The 20,245-nt window shown below is 40.5% G+C and overlaps 2 protein-coding genes across 13 annotated transcripts in view; one reads left to right on the forward strand and one right to left on the reverse strand.

Annotated features, from left to right (window-relative positions):
• The window catches only part of fam131bb (family with sequence similarity 131 member Bb), a 50,960-nt gene that overhangs the window by 7,370 nt on the left and 23,345 nt on the right, over window positions 1-20,245 (forward strand). For 3 of the 8 annotated variants that reach the window (XM_026370579.1, XM_033326399.1, XM_033326401.1), the window contains exon 1: window positions 18,335-18,439. Coding sequence is in view for 3 of the 8 variants with exons in the window: in XM_026370589.2 (XP_026226374.1) it covers window positions 18,369-18,439 (71 nt within the window). In the remaining 5 variants the exon portion in view is untranslated. Of the gene's footprint in view, window positions 1-10; window positions 160-15,151; window positions 15,185-18,306; window positions 18,440-20,245 lie in introns of those variants that run through there. The other 5 variants (XM_026370580.1, XM_033326400.1, XM_026370589.2 and 2 more) reach the window with 4 other exon arrangements.
• Window positions 601-16,352, reverse strand: zyx (zyxin). 5 transcript variants are annotated; one of them, XM_026370538.2, is made up of 10 exons: window positions 16,153-16,352; window positions 9,359-9,594; window positions 8,134-8,390; window positions 6,161-6,256; window positions 4,834-5,406; window positions 4,525-4,666; window positions 3,982-4,151; window positions 3,622-3,800; window positions 2,839-2,959; window positions 601-2,727 (listed from the first exon to the last, which is right to left on the reverse strand). In XM_026370538.2, exons 2-10 carry the CDS (start codon window positions 9,579-9,581, stop codon window positions 2,614-2,616), a joined length of 1,875 nt encoding a protein of 624 aa, XP_026226323.1. In that variant the 5' UTR covers window positions 9,582-9,594; window positions 16,153-16,352; the 3' UTR covers window positions 601-2,613. The 5 variants fall into 5 exon arrangements, with proteins under 5 accessions (XP_026226323.1, XP_026226327.1, XP_026226324.1 ...); XM_026370542.2 differs by lacking the exon at window positions 16,153-16,352 and adding an exon at window positions 15,990-16,037; XM_026370539.2 differs by lacking the exon at window positions 16,153-16,352 and adding an exon at window positions 15,655-15,768.

Raw genomic sequence — 20,245 nt, forward strand, 5'->3', positions numbered from 1 at the left:
TCCTCTCCAGAACCCAGATAACGGCGCACACTATGATTCTACTCTGGGTCATTAATGGAGATGTTTTGTAGATTGTGAACCCAAGAGAAACTCAACATGAAGACTCAGTTTTCCAGCTGTTTGCAGGGTCAGAGCCTTGGGAACAGATGGCTGGGATAGGTAAGTCAAGGCCAACACATTGCTTTTGCCAACACATTGTTACATTACATTGAATAAGGTCAAAGATGCCTTTCTGGAAAGTAAATGTTACATTGCAATGAATGAGGACAAGCTCTCCTTCCTGGAAAGTAAACACACTTAGATGCACACGCACACATGTCCGCTGTCGTCATTATCAGTGCAACACATGGCTGGTAACTACTGATAGAGCGGTTTGGCGTCCGGGAGGTCATGTAACAGTGTAGCACATCATTGAGAGTTAGGGAGGAAACACGTTTCATGGATGTCACATGGGGGCCAACCAAAGAGAGAATATGGTGGCACAAACAAACATGACACTCAAATGTTTAGTGCAGCATACACAAATTGGCTTACATATGATGCAGTAAGGGAGTTCATAACTGTAAAATTACCACACACTGGTGAAAAAGTCAACAAAAGTTTTGGTATTTAGCAGTTTATTTGTTTATTTTTTTTTATACAGCCACAGGAGAGGGGTCAGGCTAAATTGTTTACATATACACATCCACACATATCAAATAGGAATTTATAAAAAAAAAGTTATATGAAAAGACAAGGCATCTGCATGTAATACAACAGAACATAATACAACAAAATACCAAGTTAACTGTAAAGGCATCATCAAACATATAATCACATGGTGATGACAAAGGTGGGACCCACAAAGGTGGTGCAGGTGGTGCAAACAAAAGACAATACTAGGGGAAATCCCACCACTGCCTACACAGCTAGCATGCAATGCTGTATCACTATTGCCATGTTTTGCTAGTTTTCTGGTGAAATATTGCACCAGGCTCAATGCAAGCACAAATAAAGTATGTCATTAATAATACATTTCTTATTGAGGACTAAGTTTCTGTGGCAGAAAATTAGGCTCAATTCTGAAGAACCAATGGAATACAATAGCGGAAAAGGCACAGCGCCATATTAAAAAAAGCATTTATTAATGAAATACAGTACAATAAGAATAAAATAGTACTTAACCAACATGGACAGAAATACAAAAAATGAATAATGGAAAGAATAGTGGTGTTTACTGTATACTGGTACGATAGATCAAGTCACAAGACAAGTGACAAGATCACAAATTTAAAAAATGATGATAAAAACATACATGAATGTCAAAATATTGAATCCCATGCAATTGTTTTATTTACCTCAATCTTAGAAACAGCTCTGAAATATTTGGTCACCATGTTTTAACATCTCTACTTATCAGTTATCCTGCTGCCAGGAAATTTTCAGTACTTGTACACATGTAACCTTAATATAAGACAGGTCCACAGATTATTTAAAGGAAGAGATAAAATAGAATGCATATCAAAAACTATACTATCATGTTTGTAGATGGTAAAATATAAAATATGTGCTGGGGCTTTAAACATTGTTTATTCCACTATGAAACTGTGCAATGATCACATGACAGGTCCATTTTTCAGCCATGCAGCTGACATTTTTAATTACACTGTTAAATTATGAGATCCCTAGAATGGAATCTACGCTTGGTGAATCTGTGTTCGTCTGTTTGTTCGTAATTTGTGCATTCAAAAGGCATGCGTCTAAAAATACTTGTTAAACATTGTTAAATCTGCTCTAAACTATTTTTAAGAGAAGAATGGCTGAATTATATTTTTAATCTTACATCCCTACAGTATGTATGAACAAATAGGGTAAAATCCAAGCCATAATTTAATACATACCTGGAAATAATCAGGTTCACATCAAAAACCCCACGAGCAACATTCACTACATTAACTCTTTTGCAGTCAGTGTTTTTGGCAGGGAAGTATAATTAACCATGCTCACAGGCACAAAAACTGCGAAAGAACTGCCAAAGATATGATCTACCAGGCAGGTGTGATATATGCCATGGTTGGTTGAAATGGGACGTTATGGATACTGCTGACCCAGTGATGTCTATCTCAGGAACACTGATACAATTACAATACTCATAGGAAAAGAGAGCAGCTAGTGAAAGTCTTATGACAGAAATATTTCACTAGAAGATGCTACTGATAATATTGACACAAGAGAAAAGAAAGGCAACTTTATACTCATTAGACTGTTCTCTTGACCAAAATGCTCTTGTGCAAGTTATGCTGGAAATTTTAGCGTAAACATAGAACTGGCACAAAAAATATGCTCTAGCACACAAAGAAGGCTAGATGGGAGATTTGAGTGTATGATTTTGTTATTAAAAGATGTGTGGAGTTTATTCCAATGCAGTACATTACTTCTGCATTGAATTGAACAAAGACAAGGGATTATTACATCGTATCTGCATGCAAACACTTTCAGTCAGCACATTCACACTCACACCTGCGTACATATACTGAATAAAGCCCTGTTTGCAAAGGCAAAACGGCAGCTGAATGAATCATGTGCTTTTCTGTTTGGTTCATAGTCATAGCTAAGTGAAGCTGCTTCTGCCAATCACTGTGCAGCTCGCTTGGCTCGCTGAGTGTGGCACTTCATACACAGGATCTTGCCATCCAGCGGATAGCAGCCATTTTCATCTGCTTCTATGGAGAGGGGTCGAGCACAATCCTACAGAATGAATAAAAACATATATCCATTAGGATTTTTTGTCACTTTTTGGAGTGTAGCAAATCCACTATGTGATATATTTTGCTAAAATTCTGACTTTAAATGTCTCACCTCGCAACGGTAACACTTGAGGTGGAAGTTCTTATCAAGAGCCACCACTCTGACTGTCTCCTCGCTGCCTGGGGCTGGAATGATGGGCTCATTACAGCTCACACACAGAGGGGAGAAACGCCTAGCAACAATATTCTCAGTCAGTAAAATGCTCAGACATTCACACTCATAGTCAAAGACACCTACAGCTGTGTATTCTAGTAAAACCAAATCTAATGTGCTTTGCTTCTAGGCCTAATGACTGTGAAGATTAACCAACTTTGTTGAGTCCAATCATTTCATTCCCAGTTTAGCAAGGCATAAAATCTTTTTATCAGCAGACTATGGAAAAATAAAATTCAGTTGGTCTAAATCAAGTCAGGAGCTGTTTTCAGACACGCACTGGAGCCCTGAACGTCTCTAGACATTACCCAGAAGAGCTGTATGTAAGAACACAAATGTCCAATTCAGTTTCCCTGCTCATTGACCTACCAGCTCTCTACTACAGCGAGTTGCTACTGCTAGGTAGGAGGATTAGAGTCATAAAAATGGTAGAATTAAACATTGCACCAAAAAGTTGCTGAAAAGACACATTTGGACAGCTTCAGTCTGCTGCAAAATTATAGTATAAAGATTCAGATATTCCTGATTAGGACATTTTTATCACAGACTATTTCTAACATGGTTTGTTCCAGTATGGAGTGGTACATTGCATCACAAAAATGACTACTTCTTGTAAGAAATGGACTATATAGAATGTAATATAATATTTTTTTAATTTTAATAATGAAGCAGTAGCTTTACCTGTGGTAATCCTGGACACAGTAGGGGTTGTTATTGTCGTCAGTGATAAAGGGAGCCCCCTCAAGTATGCAGGAGCAGGTGCTGCAGCGGAAACAGTGAGCATGGAAACACTGACCCACAGCCTTTAGCACGCGGTCTGTGATCCTCTCCCCACAACGGGAACACACTGCCAGGGAGCTCTGAGGTAGAAGAGAAGGAAACTTTAGATGCTAGCATGTTAGTGCTGTTAGTTTGGAAACTGTGCTAAAATCCCCATGTCCTAAATGTAATATTTTTATCTATTCATATGCTGACTTTGCATACTATATATTACTATTCACATTACAATTCTTGTAGTTTTGTCTGTGTTGGTCTCCTCACCACATAGCAGTCCTCGCACTGAGGTGAGCCATCCCTGTCATAGAACTGCATGCCCTGCAGGGGGCGATGACAGCTCATGCAACAGAAGCAGTTGGAGTGGTAGAGTTTATCCATGGCCCTCACTGCTGGCTGAGTACGGGACAGAGCCTCACCACATTTCCCACAAACCTCTAAAAAGATGTGTGAGGGATGGAGAGAAAAAAGGGCTTTAAAAGAGTATCATGTACTAGCAACATAACTTTGAATACATCCATTTCCTACTCAACTCTGCTGGTGTTGATAAGGATGTCATTCTCTAATAGGTGATAACACTTTATTTAACACTGTAATTTTATCCACATACACTGTTCAACCAGTTTCTATGAACATATGTAGTTTTAGGTTTATTTTAGCTCAACATTGTCTATTGTGAGACATTTAAATACCATTGGCAATACTCCTTTTCCCATGTTTACAATAGTCACCACCAATCAAACCTAATTTGGCATGTTCTTTAACAAGCTCATGACTGTGTTTTGTAAAACTCAATATGCACGTGTGTACCTGTGGGGTGGGATGCGATGACAGGTGCATGTGTGTCCATATCTTTAATAAAGTCCTTGGTCATTTTCTCAAGCTCCTCTACCTCTCTCATGTTCAGTGGAACACCTCCACCTGGGATAGGAACTGGGTCAGGGGGTGAGGGCTGATTATACAAACACACACAAAATGTTATTAGCACATTGCCATTTGTTTGATTGTACAGTTACTTGTGTTCATGTTCAGAGAAGGCCAACTTCTCATAAATAAAATACCCATTATGTTCACATAATTCAAAGTATCTCTAAATGACTAGCAAATGCTGGAACGTACCGTTGATGATGGAGGAGTTTTGACTGGTTGTTTAAAGGAAGAAGGTGAAGATGCCATTGTCTTGGGCTGAGGAGAAGGCACAGAAGCAGGATTGTTTTGGTTCACATTTACCTGACTAACAAAGGGAGAACTCTTTATGTGATTTGAGGCTGGTCCAGTGGCCATGTTGTTTGGTGGAGCTGGAGGTGCAGGGGGCGCTGCAGGAGGAGGAGGGAAAGAAGTGGTGGCAGAGGAAGGGGAAGGTTTTGGTGCTCCACTGGCAGGAGCGGTTGTCTGATTCAGATTCTGGTTCAGTTTTTGTGCCAGAGAAGCTGATGAATTTGCCGGTCTCGCCCCAAAACCAGACTTGGGCGCCACAGCTGGGGCTTTGGCAAATGTCTGAGCAGCAGAGTTTGGTGCAGTGTTGTGATTGCCTTGACGGTTTGTTCTTGCTTTGAGTTCTTCAGCCCAGGGTGCTGGAGGTGGGCGGTCTCCGAGCTCAGGAGGTGGGAGAAAGGAAAGGGCTGGTTTGGGAGCAGTCGGGGGAGGAGCTAAAGGCTTGGGTGCTGGTGCTGAAGAATACTGGCTTGGTAGCTGTGAATAAATCAACAACAAAATTTGCATTTGAGATATTTAATTATTTTAAAACAAAGCACACAGAACAACAAATTCAATACAAGGCTTTTTAACATAAACTAAGTTCAGTATCTAACACTGCAGGCAGAAATACTGCAAGGAGACACTTGTATTATACTGAATGAGGTACTCTGATTAAAGTAAATTTTGTAAGTGAAGTGTTCCACAGTTTGAGTGTATCAGAAGTGCTTTGTCTTTCTGACATTTATTTTGTGGTATCGAGCCAACATTAATCTGCCCTGATCCAGTACCTCCCAGCTGAATAAAAACACTCTCCATGTATGGCCCTCTCACTGGGTCTCTGGCAGCACACTCTGGATTCATCACACTCTCCACTAAATTCTGTGTGCATCACTCTTTTACTCTCTGCAAGAGTCTCCTCTCTCAGTGTGAATCACCAGCTACCTCACTTTTTTGTTTTCTTTCGGTCTGGTATGCTGTGTGTGCAGTTCACTTATCATTGAGCTTTCAACCTGAACAGATGAGGACAGACTAATAAAACCAAGCTGGCAACTCTCCAAACCATTTCCACTGACCTATCTTGCTTTCCTTTTCCTCCTTCCATCTGACTCATTCTTTTTTCTATAGCAAGCCTCATATGAGCAAACCTGTCATATTCCCTCTCACCTTTTCCTTAGCTCTCTAGAAAACGAAGGTCTCTCTAAACCTAATCTATAGTTTGTTGTAGTATTGTCTGCGTCAATGCTTCTACCTTAGGATTGAAAGGACCCCTGGTCTCCATCTCAGACAGCAAGTCAGTCAGAGAGTCGAGTTGTTGATCGAAGCTCGTCTGCTTCTCCACCGGTCTCTGAGAGAGGAAGAAATAGTCACAAAAAGATCAAGCAATTACAATAAAGCACATGAGAACAAGGTCGAGATGAGTCAAGAATAAAAAAAGGAGGATACAGATGAACTGCCACCCCTCCTCAAACTGCCACCTTATAGTGGTGGAGGGGGCTTGTGTGCCTGAATGAGTGAGCAGTTCACAAACCCTTTATGAATAGAGTCAAATCAAGGACCGCTATGTTGTCTGGATTGCTGTCACCAGGGCTCCACTGTGGAGCCAGGCCTAGGGTTAGGATATGTAGGCAAGCGCCTGGTGGCCGGACGCTCGTTCACAGGACCTAACCGGGCGCAGGCTGAAGGAGTGACGTGAGCCTGCCTCCTGTAGGCCATCCACCCACAGGAATGAGCATAAGGTGCAATGTAGATTAGGTGGCAGTCATGGGAGGGTGCCTCGACGACCCAATCCCTCGACAAGGAATCTGGTCAGGCTCACCTCCAAGCACACCTTGGGCTCTGGAACCCAACTTCTTGAGTGAGGTTGAACTCTCTTTTTCCCCACGGTGAGAGGCAACGGGCTAGGGCTATAGCTCCACAGCTCAACCGCCATGTATGGGAATTTTCCCCAGTGGAGGAGAAAGTTGCTTCCCTGCGTGTGCAAGTAGGAGATGTCAAACGATTTCCACCTGGTGTTGTTAGCAGACTGTAGTGCTAGTAGTGGTACCTCTTTTCAAGAATGGGGACAGGAGGGTGGAGGAGTTTAGGTATCTTACAGTCTTGTTCGCAAGTTAGGGAAGAATGGAGCGGGAGACTGACAGATGGATCGGTGCATTGGCAGCAGCAATGTGGTCAGCGTACAGGTCTGTTGTGGCAAAGAAGGAGCTTAGCCGAAAAGTGAAGCTATTACCTACATACAATTACTGGACAATCTACATTTCTACTCTGACCTATGGTCATGAGCTCTGGGTCATGACAGAAAAGATGAATTCAAGGATACAAGCTCCACATTGAGAGGAGCCGCCTGAGATGGCCTGTGTGTCTTTCGGATGCCTTCGAGACACCTCTCAGGGGAGGTGTTCCGGACACATCCCAAAGGGAAGAGGCCCTGGGACTTTTGTCTGTCAACTGGCCGCCGGCCCGGCCCCAAATAAACTGAATAAGATGGATGGATGGATGGATACAAATGAGGAAGTATTACACATTAACAACAATATAATGAGGTGTAAAATGTGAATCTGCAGAGCTACAAACAACAGTTACAGAGGTGGGACACCCAGAATGAATAATAAACTTAATGATGTGATTAGTGACAGTGACGAATAAATAAATAATCTTTAAATGACAACTAATCCTTAATGCTCCATTATTTAATTTTTGAATTATTGAATTTTTTACTGAGAAGAAAACAGCTTCCACAGCATGACCATTTAGCACAATTCTTTGCTAATTTAAACATGAGCTATCCGTCCCGTTTCATCATTTCCATGCCACTTTTTTACATTTTCTGCTTTTTAGCCCTAAAAAAACAAACAACCTAACAAAAAAAAAAAAAAAAATTTCATACATTGATATATTGGTCTGACAGACCAAATGCAATTAATTGCAGTCATACAATAAAAATATATACAATAAACATAATAAACCTTTCATTCAATGTCTAAAAACTATTTAAATGTGCAATAATCCTGTTACTGTTAGAAGCTTGAAGCTTAGGTGATTTACAAAGGCTAATGCTGCTATAATTTGTGGGAAAATGTGAAAAGACAGTATTTCCTGCCAACACACCATGGACTCATTACAGACCCAGAACAATGTCCCTCAGTGTTCTAACTGATTATCATATTTACATGCAGAGAAAGGAAGAAACATGCAGACAGCAAATTAAATACCCATGTGACTCACCTGTGCGTTCCCAGCAGCCCTGGGAATACTGGTACCGGAGGCAGGGAGAGGTGGAGGGGGTGGGGGAGGAGGGGGCGAGGGACAGGTGGGTGGACAGGCACTCTCCACAGGGGGAGCTGGGAGGGGCAGGTCATCTGCCACTGGAGGAGGAGCAGGGAAGGAGGGGGCGTCAGAGGCAGTGGGTGTAGTTTGGCATTCAGGGGGAGGGGCTGGCAGATCATCGTCCAGTGGAGGGGGAGGAGGAGGGGGTGGGAAGTCTGACAAAAATGAGGAGGGTTGATTGGTTAAAAGCGGTAACAAAACGGCTTCATTACACTCACTTTATGCATCTAATCTGTCAGTTCATTTAAACATACTGAGAACATGATGGCGATAAGTTTTATAACAAAAAACTAAGATTAAATACAATATAAAAAACTGTGAGGAGGACATGGTGAGTTTGAGATGTATTTGATAACATGCTGTACCACTTATGGCTTCTTAACCTTAAATTTCTACTGCTTACATGAGTCAAAAGGGAAAGCTGAGTTCTGTCTGCTTTAAATATGCCCTGTGGAGTTTTCTTGTAAACAAAGAAAATTATGTTTACATTCCATGTTTACTACCAAATCTACTACTACGCATCAACTGCACTTACTACCTCATGAAATAGTTGGGACACTGATTTTTGGATTTTTTGTTTACATCTTTGTTTGCCTGTTTTGCAGCATTGCTGCATATTGCATGTAAAAACATCAACAAACAATCTGAAAATCACTGTAATTGGTGGCTAGAATGTGAATACTTCAAGGAGCAATTTGAAAAACATAGCACATGAAAACATAACTCCATAGTACATGTAGTGGTCAAAAAATGATTAACTTTTATTTGTTGTAGTTGTCTGTGTCCACAAATTACTGTTAAACATCTCAGCCACCTTCAAATTCATACTAGTAGTGTAATTATTCACAACGAAAGTAAAAAGTAAAATTCACCCAAATAGTGAAAGGAATAACTATTGTTTCACTAAAATGTTCAAAAGGAAGAGATTCCAGTAATGTAGTGGCTCCAAGACAACTTATTATAACTACAATACCATGCAAGTGGTGTGTTCCATCACATATTAAACCTTGAAGCTCTGCATGCTGTAGCATAACAAGCAGCAGGGGGTGGGATAGGGGAGAGCTGCTTACTAAAAGGATGTAGCTAAGGATGGTTCACAAAATAGCATAAATAATACAAATACCATCACAGAGTAACGAGGGTTGTACAGGCAGATCTCCCACTCGACCAATCATGCCTGTGCCTACTGGTGTTGGTGATGGAGCAGAGGGAGGTGTCTGACTTTTGGGCCTCGGCGGTGCCACAGAGGCAAACTTCTTTGGCTGGTTGTAGAAAGATGGGGTGGTGACTTTGAAGTTCAGCGATGATGTCACCATGAATGGCTTGCTACTGTTGGAGTCCTCCATTTTGTGTAATTATCTGAGGATGATGATGTTAGAGACAAGTTAGACACAGTACAGAACAATAATAGTTATTAAGTGAGAGGCTGTTATATCACAAAGGTAAAACCTGCAGAGTCACACTCAGCCCACATGGCAAAACCAACAACAACCAGCTGAGTAAAGTCAAAGAGCTTAAATTCCTAGCCAGAGTTTGCATATCAGGTCATCTGCTGAGAATTAGTGGTGATGACAACCTAACAAAATAACTGGCCTGTCATAGCTTTAAACTATACAGTGATCCTAGTCAGGTTAGGTTCTCCTTTTTTTGCCCCTTTACAATAAAAACATGAAACAATCAGTTGTACTTTAGGTTGTCAGTATGTATGCAGTATGTTGACATTGCACAGTGAGTGGAGTTGAGTCGAGTTGTAGTCATCCTTCAAATAACTGCAAAATGGAAACGGAGGAATTACTCTCAGTTGTAAAACTGCAAACATATTGTGGGTGGTGGTGAGTTGGCACCAAGAACTAAGGGGGAAAAAAAAAATCAGAGTAGTAAATCTTGGGAAGAATGATTTTTTATTTTACAGTTGTTTTCAGATTTAAAGCTGTCAGTGGTTTGTTGTTGTTGATTCAGTCTGTGCATATTGTTTAGCAAGAAAAACTAACTTTATTTTACATTAACTGCCCAAACAGTAGACTATGCAGATTTGCCGACCATTTGTGTACAGGAACAAAGCTGTCTTGACCTTTAAAGTCTGAGTAAAACAAATTAAAATGGTGGTTTGTAGTTGGTCACAGTGTCCCTTAAAATGTAGTTTGGACTATTTGTACATTTAGTGAAACAGTAAAAAGGAAAACAGCTGCCAGGCATTTTGCAAATGTGGTGTACTGAACACAAAAGCCTTGGCAAATGGTCTGTCGTGGAATTAGAGAAAAGAGTGTGAAAATTTCCTAAGGCCATGTATACAGAGCTGACGGAGCAGACATAGTGGCACTCCCAGATGCCAGAAACAATTTAGAATATTTAACACATAGTTGTTTACAGTGGTTTGTAAGAAGGAGACCACTTTAAACCATGGAAGATGGCACCTATCATAACATTTTCATGTGAGTTACGTCAGAAACAGGGTGACCTCAAATATTTACCCCACACATGCTGCCGGTTAAACAAATGTAACTTTAGTGTCTCTACTGCAACTTTAGTGTCTCCTCGCAAAGCCTGAACACATTTCCCTGACAACCACTTGCCCTGAACGTGTCTTTTAGTCCAAAGCACAGTTGTTCTCACTGACCCTACAACCCACCCTCAGACTCTGACTGTATTGTTAAACAGCATAAAAGTGAGTCAAAACAATTATATCCTGATGCTCTAAATCAGATGGCAATGGTTAGCATTACTATTTTTGCAGCATTTAATAGGTTAAGGTAAGAATTACACAAATTATAGATATTGATGTTTTAAGGGGTAATTATGATCTTTTTGTTGTGTGGCATTTATTCCCTACACCCTGATGAAAATTACATAGCGTCAATGCCTGCATAAATGTCCCAGTTACATAGTGTGCAGGTTATTTAAATGATGGCTGCAGTCAGTCAAACAGGAAAAAGGAAGGAGAAGCAATTGTGTTTTGGTGCAGTTCTTTTTAAATTTACTGTTAATATTTCAATCACAGCGTTGGGTTGATGTGCATGTTGTTCCTCAAAAGGAAAATATTATCCTAATCATCATTGTCATATTCTGTTGTACAAATTGTCTGTTATTCCCTTTTTTACATTAAGGCTTTGTAATGGACTGCTAGTAAAATTTAGTGTATGTCATTTCTAGTTATATTCACATTTCCCCTGCGCTCGGTAGCTGTAAAGTACACCCCTCCAAATGCCACAGAAATATTTGTTTGCACTGTGGGATCAGTTGTTTTGACTACTTAGATATAATTGAGTTCACTTTCCGAAAAACACAAGATCATGTCTGATACAGACAAAAACTATGATGGAGACGGAGCTAATCTGACAGTAAAGCAAAAAGGAAAAGCTGTGTTTCATCTGCACTCGTCTTTGCAGGGCCAACACTTCAAGTTCTGGCAAGACAAAAGACAGCCAAATAGCACATGAAGGCATCTCTGGTATCTCTTGTGACATACTGTAACATGTTTCTGAGAGAGCAGTACTTCTGCTTTCTATTTCCGCTTCCTAATGCAAGACTTATTGTTATTAAGTCATTTTAACCATATATGTACAAGACAAGATCATGATCATGAGGCACACAGTTGTCAGCTACTGCATTATGTCATGGGATAACCTTATGACTATTATTAATCAGTGATGTATGAAACCTGTTGACAATGCACTACACTGAACATATTTTCTTCATCATTAGTCAGAATTGTGTTTTTGTTGTACATTTTAATGCACATGGTTATTGATGTAAGAATTAAGCACTTTATACATTTCTGATAAGTAAATAAATACTTTACATTTTGGTAGTATATTAACTGATTCAATCAGAACAGCTTTGCCACCACAAGACAACTAGTTTTGATCATTAAACAACCTACTTGCATCAGATTCACATGCTTATGTCAGTGTCTTTCATTTGGATTTACAGAAACATTAATCTACAGATTTTTTAGCTCTATTCCACCATCCCACTTAAATTATTCAGAAAATTGCTACATGAATCAATAAGGAAAGATGGTGAGGCAAGCAAATTCTCCTAGGCTGATGTCTGCAGCAAAGGTAAAATAAAACAACTAAAAGAAAGACAGAAAGGAAAGGTGTTTTTCAGTGTTTTGGAAAAAGCTGGCTGCTCATTAACCCAGTATTAAGGTGTACTTCACGTTGAAAGGAGTGGACTCTTAATGCAAAAACAGACGGGCTACAATCAAGATAAAGCTCTTGGCTTTAAGTGAGCTTTGTGAGCCTGAATATCAACAGACTGCACCAAAGACAACACTTGAATCTATAATGGCTTTCTAAAAAGAGCACTCGACAAGGGTGGGTGCAGACTGCGATTTAGTCTTTTCATTAAAGTACTTTTGCTACCTTGTTTCTAAGAGACAAAAAAAAACAGTCCACTGAATTATTCAGCAGTAATGATGACTTATGGTCAGGTTCCATCTGTTCTTCGATGCAGCCCTGAAGGGTTTAATATGGTGAGATCAGCTCCACACTCAACCATCCCACTGCAGATCTATCTTGAAACCTAATCCTTGAGATGGGAGAAAGCCTCACTGAGGAACATATTTGGCACTGCAACTCAATGACATCACCTTTTCTCCTTTTTTTTTTTTTTTTCTCACAAAACTCCAATCAGCCCCCCTTGCTCTACATTTGTTTCTTGTCATTTTTCGGTCCTTCAAACGAGAACTGACCGCTTTGTCTTAACATTTGTCTTGCTTATTCACAAGTTAATGTACAGACGTGTTCTGTGGCAAACCACAACGATGTTGATCTCTTATGTTCCAGTGCTTTTTCGTTTCAAGGCTGTATTTAATCATTTCTACTGAAGGATGACATAGTGTGGCCTTTACTTAGGGCACCAGCATACATCGCATACAGCTTTTGAACTCCATATGGCTGGACAACTTTTACAGGCTAGAAAATTGGTTTTCCAACCTGGTGTGTGTACATCTAATCATGAACTTATACACACGTTGTGTTAAGGAAGAAAAATAGCAAACTACCTTGTCGGATATTAAAACCAGCAGGGCTGTGGCACTCATTATGTTTGCCCTAGAAACTAGTAGACTTCTTCAGAACTGTAAAACAGAGTCTTGAGACTCAGCATTTTATTATCCATATGTACTACTTAACTTAGATAACATCCAAAAGTAAAACTCTGCTCTTTTGTGGCACACTTTCTCTTATCTTTGTGTTTTGTCCCAGTGTTGAAAGATACACACAGACTATGAGGTGTATTAGGTGTTAAGGAGGAGTTTAACCCCTCATAAAAAATGGTTTCGCTGTGTTTCACTGCATTGTGGTTACAGAGTTACTATATTTGGTTTATTTACTGTACTACTGCTTAAAAGGTCATATATGAAGTCCTTTAGCATAGTGAACTATTAAGCTTTGTCCTTTATTTTTCAAGAAATTATTTATTATTTATTTAAATTCTTTGAAGTTCTACGAAATAATAATATAAACTACAAAAATAAGAAAGAAACAACTGAATGTTGTTTTCCATATTTACAAAGGACGTTACTTGGTGGTTAACCTAATAAGAACCTGAATTTACAGTATTTCCAGTACTGGTCAGTCAATGTCTCAGTGACTAGTGTATGGGTGATGAAACTCTTCATTGTTCTGACGTTAATAGCACACCCAGTTTCTAGGAAAGCGTGTCTAGGCTGAGGGTCACTAATGCAGGGACAAACAACTCCTTTGAGTCCCATCTTACAGGTCACTGGGCATGCATCAAGCACCAGTTTTGCCTCCCTCTCAGACTGTAGTTTGACAAATGACTGAACAGGCAACATTTTAAAACTGGTAATAATATCAGCCAATAGGCCATGTGCCAAGCTCTCACCTGCACAGCCTTAAATGCGTTCAATAGCACAGTGAAGTCAAAGAAGAGTCACAGGACACTGAGACAAAATCAAAGCTCTACATGCAGTGATGCGAGGCAAGGGAATGCTCTAAAATATGCCATGTCTCATGGCTAATGGAGGCTACAATTAGAACACCCCTGTCATGAAGATTAGCTAGCCTAGGCATTCACAGATCTTCATTTGCCTTACCAATTCACTGAGGCGTCAGTGACCACATTCCCACTCTTCTCTAACAGAATCACCACACTAACCTCAGACTAGAACGCTCTTGCCCTGGGTTGTTCTTATACTTAGTGTGGCATGACATTGCTAGCTGGTGAAAAGACAAATTAGAGGCAAGGCACATCTGTGTGGAAGCTGTAGAATTTCTAAAAATCTAAAATGGTTCTACTTCTCATCTTTTCATGTTCTCTCCCAACATCTCTTATTAGTAAGAGCTGTAGTTAATCTTTTTCCATACTCTCAAAAATGACGTGAGACACACTCAATTATTATATTTATAATCCCACTAGTATCCCCGTTTTGATTCTTGCCCTGGTTATGTTCATATTCAGTATTTACATCAAACATGACCATTCCAACATCTGTATACATGATCATCACAGTATCCAGGTATCTAAGTAAACTAGAAAATAAACAGCTTTGAAAAAGAGGAAGCAAGGCATGTTGGCCTTTTTTTTTTTATTATTCAACCAAATACCACAGTATCCTGGATTTCAGTGTGCACAATGGTTAGCATGTGCAAGTTTCTCAAAACCAAGATTAATTCTTATCCAGCTTTCTGGAATCAGTATAAGATGTTGCGACACATACCCTAACCTAAGGTAGGTTAATCATACCAGCGCGTATGTTGATAAAACCCCAAAGAAAAGGCATTTAATCATAAAAAAACAAACTATGAAATGTGCCAGCTCACAGATTACATTACGATTTGCTTGTCAGTGTGATTAAACTGATCATAATATAATGTTAGCTCCGCTAAGTTAGGTGCTCCACCCACCTTAGCACCCATTGAGAGGGTTAGCCAACTGCTAGCCAACTGTTAGCCAACGCTTTGACAGCTGACAACAATGGGTGAGTGGTCACAAACACAGCAGATGAAGACACACAGGTTAATTAATCTTCCATCGCTAACCAGCAACAACATATAACGTTAAAGAACAAAGGTTTCTAGCTAATGACCAGAAATCACAACGATGCTAAATCAAACCACTGCTAATTTAACTCAATCTCCTCTACGTAACGTTACGCTCGACAAAACGTTAGCGTGTAGCTAAGTTAAGTTAAAGTTAAACTAGCGTCATAGCTGCAACACAGATCAAATCCATCAACCACTGAATTATCGGTCCGGTTCCCACTCACCTACTCTCTGCCCGGAGACCCTGTGTGATAAACGGTATCGTAACCTCTCTCCTGATCATCTACCACAGCAGCGGTAGGGTTAGCTAACGTTAGGTCAGAGCACACCCCTAACCTTCCCCGCTCCACTTACTGTGGTTTGTGGGTTTCGGTGGTGAACGCCGCCCTATTTCTTCATAACTCACCTCAAACGACTCCTCGTAACCCCGCTGTTATCAAGTGTACTATGAGTAATTTCGCTAGCTTGCTGCAGCATTTCCAGCCTGCTAGCTTGGGCTGGTCAACTTTAAAGGGGGACTTCCTGTTGGAGCTTCCGCATAGCCCATTTCTTCTCGTAGGTTAAACATCAGCTGTTGCAGCAACCTAGCTTCAGCACATTCACAGAGATTCACTCATTCAGCCAGGGCGACAACGAATCTCCAACTAAAGAGAGGCATCTCTAAACCACAGTCTGCACACATTTTAATATGTCATAAAAAAGTTGACTTTTTAACCTGACAGGTCCATTGAGATGCCTTACCATGAAGTGTTAACAGCAGCTCCTGTTTGTAAGGTTGCTATCAGGATGCATGAACTGACAAGACTTTACCTTATTAGGTAACTTGCAGCAGTCTGCCCCGCTAAAAAGACATGCCACCTCCTCCTATTTTTTTGATTCTCAGAAGATAAAGTTAACTTCTCACCTTGTTAACACAGCTGCAGATCTCCCTTTTACTTCCTCTTCTTCCTTTTGTTCTTCTGTTCTCTCCAAACCTGAGTAAGAGTTGTCTACAATGGTAACTTCTCTTTCTCTCTTCCCCTCTCCAGCTATTAGACCCTCCCCCTGTGCCTTTCAGCTTGGAAAAGGAATGACACCATCCTTCCAACAAGTTCTTTCTCGTTTGACTTTGGCTCAGGTCTAGTCTATTACTATGTAAACAGCACCTCTCTCCCTCTCTCTCTCTCTCTTTCTCTGCATGTGTGTGTGTGTGTGTGTGTGTGTGTGTGTGTTCATAAACTGTCCAGTCAGACCATTCCGCCTGCTCTCATTTCTCTCTGGATTCTTGCAGCATTTTTCATTCAATGACATCAACCCTGTTGCCTCTCCTTGTAAGGTCAGACTGGGGGAATGAGGCAGCCAGAGGGAGGGAGAGATAATGGGGCTAGAGCCTTGATTAGATACAGACACTAAAAAAGCGGTCAGGGTTTGAACACAAAGTGATACAGTGGCTGAAGAAAGTATGTATTGGCTCTTGGAAAAAGGTTGGATCTTTGTGCTTTTATTTACTTTGAGAAAAAATAAAAGACTGGTTTTGTGTCTTTCTTTCACTTGCCTCAACAAGCAAAGCCGAGGCTTAGATTGTAAAGGCATTATTCTGCCTGTTGCCAAGTGGGCTGCCACATCTTTATTTGCTTTGCTCTAAGACAGTGCACTTGGACGGATTTAGACTGCTTCTCTTTACGTCATTAGTGCATATAAAACCATTTATCTTCCTGTTGTTCATTCTGACAATAAGGATGTGATCACCCATTAAATGACACCTCCCATGCTGCACAGCAGCCACCTCTATGACGTAATGTCCTTTAATGTCTCACAAGCACTCACGTAGTACACCCTTTGCAACTCAGCCCTGTCACACTTTCAAGTAAAACCTTCAAGTGTTTCTACACACATATAACAATTATCACATTTCTAGTTTTGAACCTTTCATATTTTTACAGGAGCCAATCAAATGAGGCAGATTTACCTCTTAATAATACAAATCAACTCAAAACGTTACTGCAGTTTTGCTTGTGATACTACTGCTTAATTCCGTGCTTGTTAGTCATTGAATGGATTAGTGAACTGACGTTTTATTAATGGGTTAATCATTAAAGTCAGTGTTTAAGCAAATACATAAAACCATATAGCTTTAGGTTTCTGAGTACTGGTCAGACAAAACAAGTTATGTTATGAGGTCAGCTGAGGCTTTAGGAAATTGTGACATTCATATTTCACAATTTTCTGATACTCATTTCACATTTTCTGAATCCTTTCACATCCTCACCATGAAAATAGATATGAATTTTATTTCTCATAGCATAACTCAAGCAAGCAAGTGGTAGGGATGTCTCAATCAGGTTAGAGTTAAGTTCAAAACATTTTACAATGACTCAAAATGTATTCTAACAAACGACAGAGCAGAATGTTAAAAGCTTAAAAGACCAAAACTTGGGAAGGTAATTGGCAGATAAACCAATAATGAAAATAATAATTAGTTACAGCCCCGTCTGTGGTGTTTGTGACATATTTTAGATAAGCAGCAATGGAAACAAATACTGTTTTCACACCTTACCGTTAAACTTTTTTTGTCTTCATTAAAGGCTGAATATGAAACTAAATAACTGACAAATGTTTTAAGTGAATCCCAGGTGAGTTCTACATATACTCTATATCGTGTGTGATTTGATTTTACTGAGATTGCCACCCCCTCACAGATCACTTTATGACACCCACAGGTTGAGAAACAGCGGTGCTGCACTTGATTTAGGTTGTGTAACCATAGGCAAGGTCTCGGTTGAGTTCTGTTACATACAAACCTATTCAGTAGCTGTTGTGCAACCTGTTTTTGCCTGATTCATGTCTGTGAACTACAGGGAGTGGTCAGTGGGGTCTTTGATAGCCTATTGTCCCACCAGGAATGTTTCCAGTCTCTCCCCCAATTTTACTGGAAGAAAAAAAAAAATGTGTTGTGTTTCTACTCATTTGTTGTGCTGAGAAAAAAAGTGCACCCTATCCTCTCTGTGGGGCACACAGTAATGTGAGAAGTCATTTTAAATCCCAGCCAGTTCATGAGCTTTCTTTTCTGTTTGACCAGTGAGGAGCGTGAGGAAGCTGAAGTGACACTTTTGCAGACAGCTGCAAACATTGGGTGGTGCCATGGTGACTGAAGTTTGGAAACTCTGTATCAGGCAGGAAAAAGGCAGCTCTAGGGTCCAGTCACTTTGGAGGTAAGAGAAAACAAAACAGGAGGGTGTCAGAATCAGAGCCAGGCAGTCTGGAATCCAGCCAAACCTTGGAATGAACAATTCCTCCCCCCTCCCTCTCTAAACTGCCATATTTCTCTCCCTCTCTCTCTCACAGGCAGCATTTTTTCACAACTTTTCTCCCCAATCCCTCCATTTCTCTGGGTGTCTTTTGTGCACTATTTCCTGTCCCATCTTTCTTTTTCTTTCTGCTCCTCTTCCCCTACTACCTCCCTCAGCTTATATGAGTCAGAACCTGCTCATAATATCTCTGCTGCGAGGTAATATCCTGAACGTGGATCATTTCCTATTCATACAAACGTAGTCTCGCTCTCTCTGCCTCACACACACACACAGACATACACATTTTTTCAGCAAAGCAAAAGTGGGAAGCCATTGAAACTCAAGTTAATGTTTTTAATTGCTCACACCCAAGCAAACACATTTAAATGCACAAAACAGACAAGCGGAGTAGACTGTATAAAGGAAATTATTTGAAGAATGCTCTAATGTATCATGCACACATCTTCTTTCACTTAGAAAAGAAAAACACAGGCTGTAATAGAGGTGCAAGATAGATAGCTGTGCCCACAATGCAAAAAGCATTTAGAGATTCCAGGCGTACTTTAAACAGGACGGGAACCTGCATACCTTTGACAGAACATGGTCTTTTCCCACACCACCCAGAGGAAAAATCTCCCTACTGCCAAACTGCCTTCCATTTAAAACCAACATTAGACTGAAGTTCTTTGTCCACCCAGCAGGTGTCAGGCTGATACACATAACGGTGCTGCACTGCCTAAAACACTAAAATGACTTGAAGGAAAAATATCCCTCCTGTATATCTGAAGGAAACAAATCCACATGATCCAGAGATGTGATAAAAAAGTTAAATGGAAGGTCATAGATTTGAAACCCACTGATGTGACTGTAAAAAGACTGATTGACTTGGCAAGCAGGACCCAGATGCATCACTGAGGATAAACAGTGCAGCAGTGGTGGTCTAGACAAGGAGGGCTAAAGGGACAGCGAATGTAGGGTAATTGAAGGAGAGAAGGAAAGAAATTTGTAAATAATAGAGGAGAGTTGGGAACTCCTAGTATGCAAGGTTTGTGTAAGCCTTGTGTAAGTACTGAAACGCGCACTCACATACACAAACATACACATACACGCATAAGCACAGAGACTCCACACCACCCACACACAAAATACCCCCCAAAATATGTGTGCTGCAGAAAAAAAGCTAGAAATTGTAGCCCACAGCATCAACTAATACACATAGACTCGTGTCTCTCAGTGGCTAAACCAAACCTGCTGTGATCACATAAGCACAAGCATTAGAGAACACCTCATTAGAGACTGTTCTAAGCATTTATGTCTTTCCGTTGTCCCCACCCACCTCCTACGACTACTCCCTCCCATCTTTAATCACCCCTTCTTCTTTTTCTCCTCTCTCTTCCCCCTTCTTTCATTGCCTCTCCTCATTTCTCCTCTAAATGGGGCACTTTCATATATTCCCTCCTTCTCTATGTGAACCTCAATGCAGACTGGATGTCACCCTCCTTTTCCCCTGAAGACACACACATATCCTCTGTCTAACTAACTAACTTGGTGGGTCCTTCAGGGCAAAATCGTAACATGTGGTTCCAATTAACACATATAGTAACAGAGACTAGCAGCAGCTAGATTTAGCACAGCAGAGAATAAAGACAAAGACAAACAGACAATGCACATTGGTGCACAAAGTAACCCACACAGTTACACTGTGGATGCCAGAGACTAGCCTGTCTC

The sequence above is a fragment of the Anabas testudineus genome, chromosome 16, assembly GCF_900324465.2.
Source record: "Anabas testudineus chromosome 16, fAnaTes1.2, whole genome shotgun sequence".
NCBI classification, from domain to species: Eukaryota; Metazoa; Chordata; class Actinopteri; order Anabantiformes; family Anabantidae; genus Anabas; species Anabas testudineus.

What these genes read in the sequence shown, in the direction of transcription:
- zyx (XM_026370538.2), bottom strand. Translation starts at nt 9,581, where the DNA reads ATGGAGGACTCCAACAGTAGCAAGCCATTCATGGTGACATCATCGCTG. An exon ending in ACCCTCGTTACTCTGTGATG is followed by an intron (nt 8,391 to 9,358) that starts GTATTTGTATTA and finishes CATTTTTGTCAG; the next exon opens with ACTTCCCACCCCCTCCTCCT. An exon ending in GGGGTCCTTTCAATCCTAAG is followed by an intron (nt 5,407 to 6,160) that starts GTAGAAGCATTG and finishes ATTTATTCACAG; the next exon opens with CTACCAAGCCAGTATTCTTC.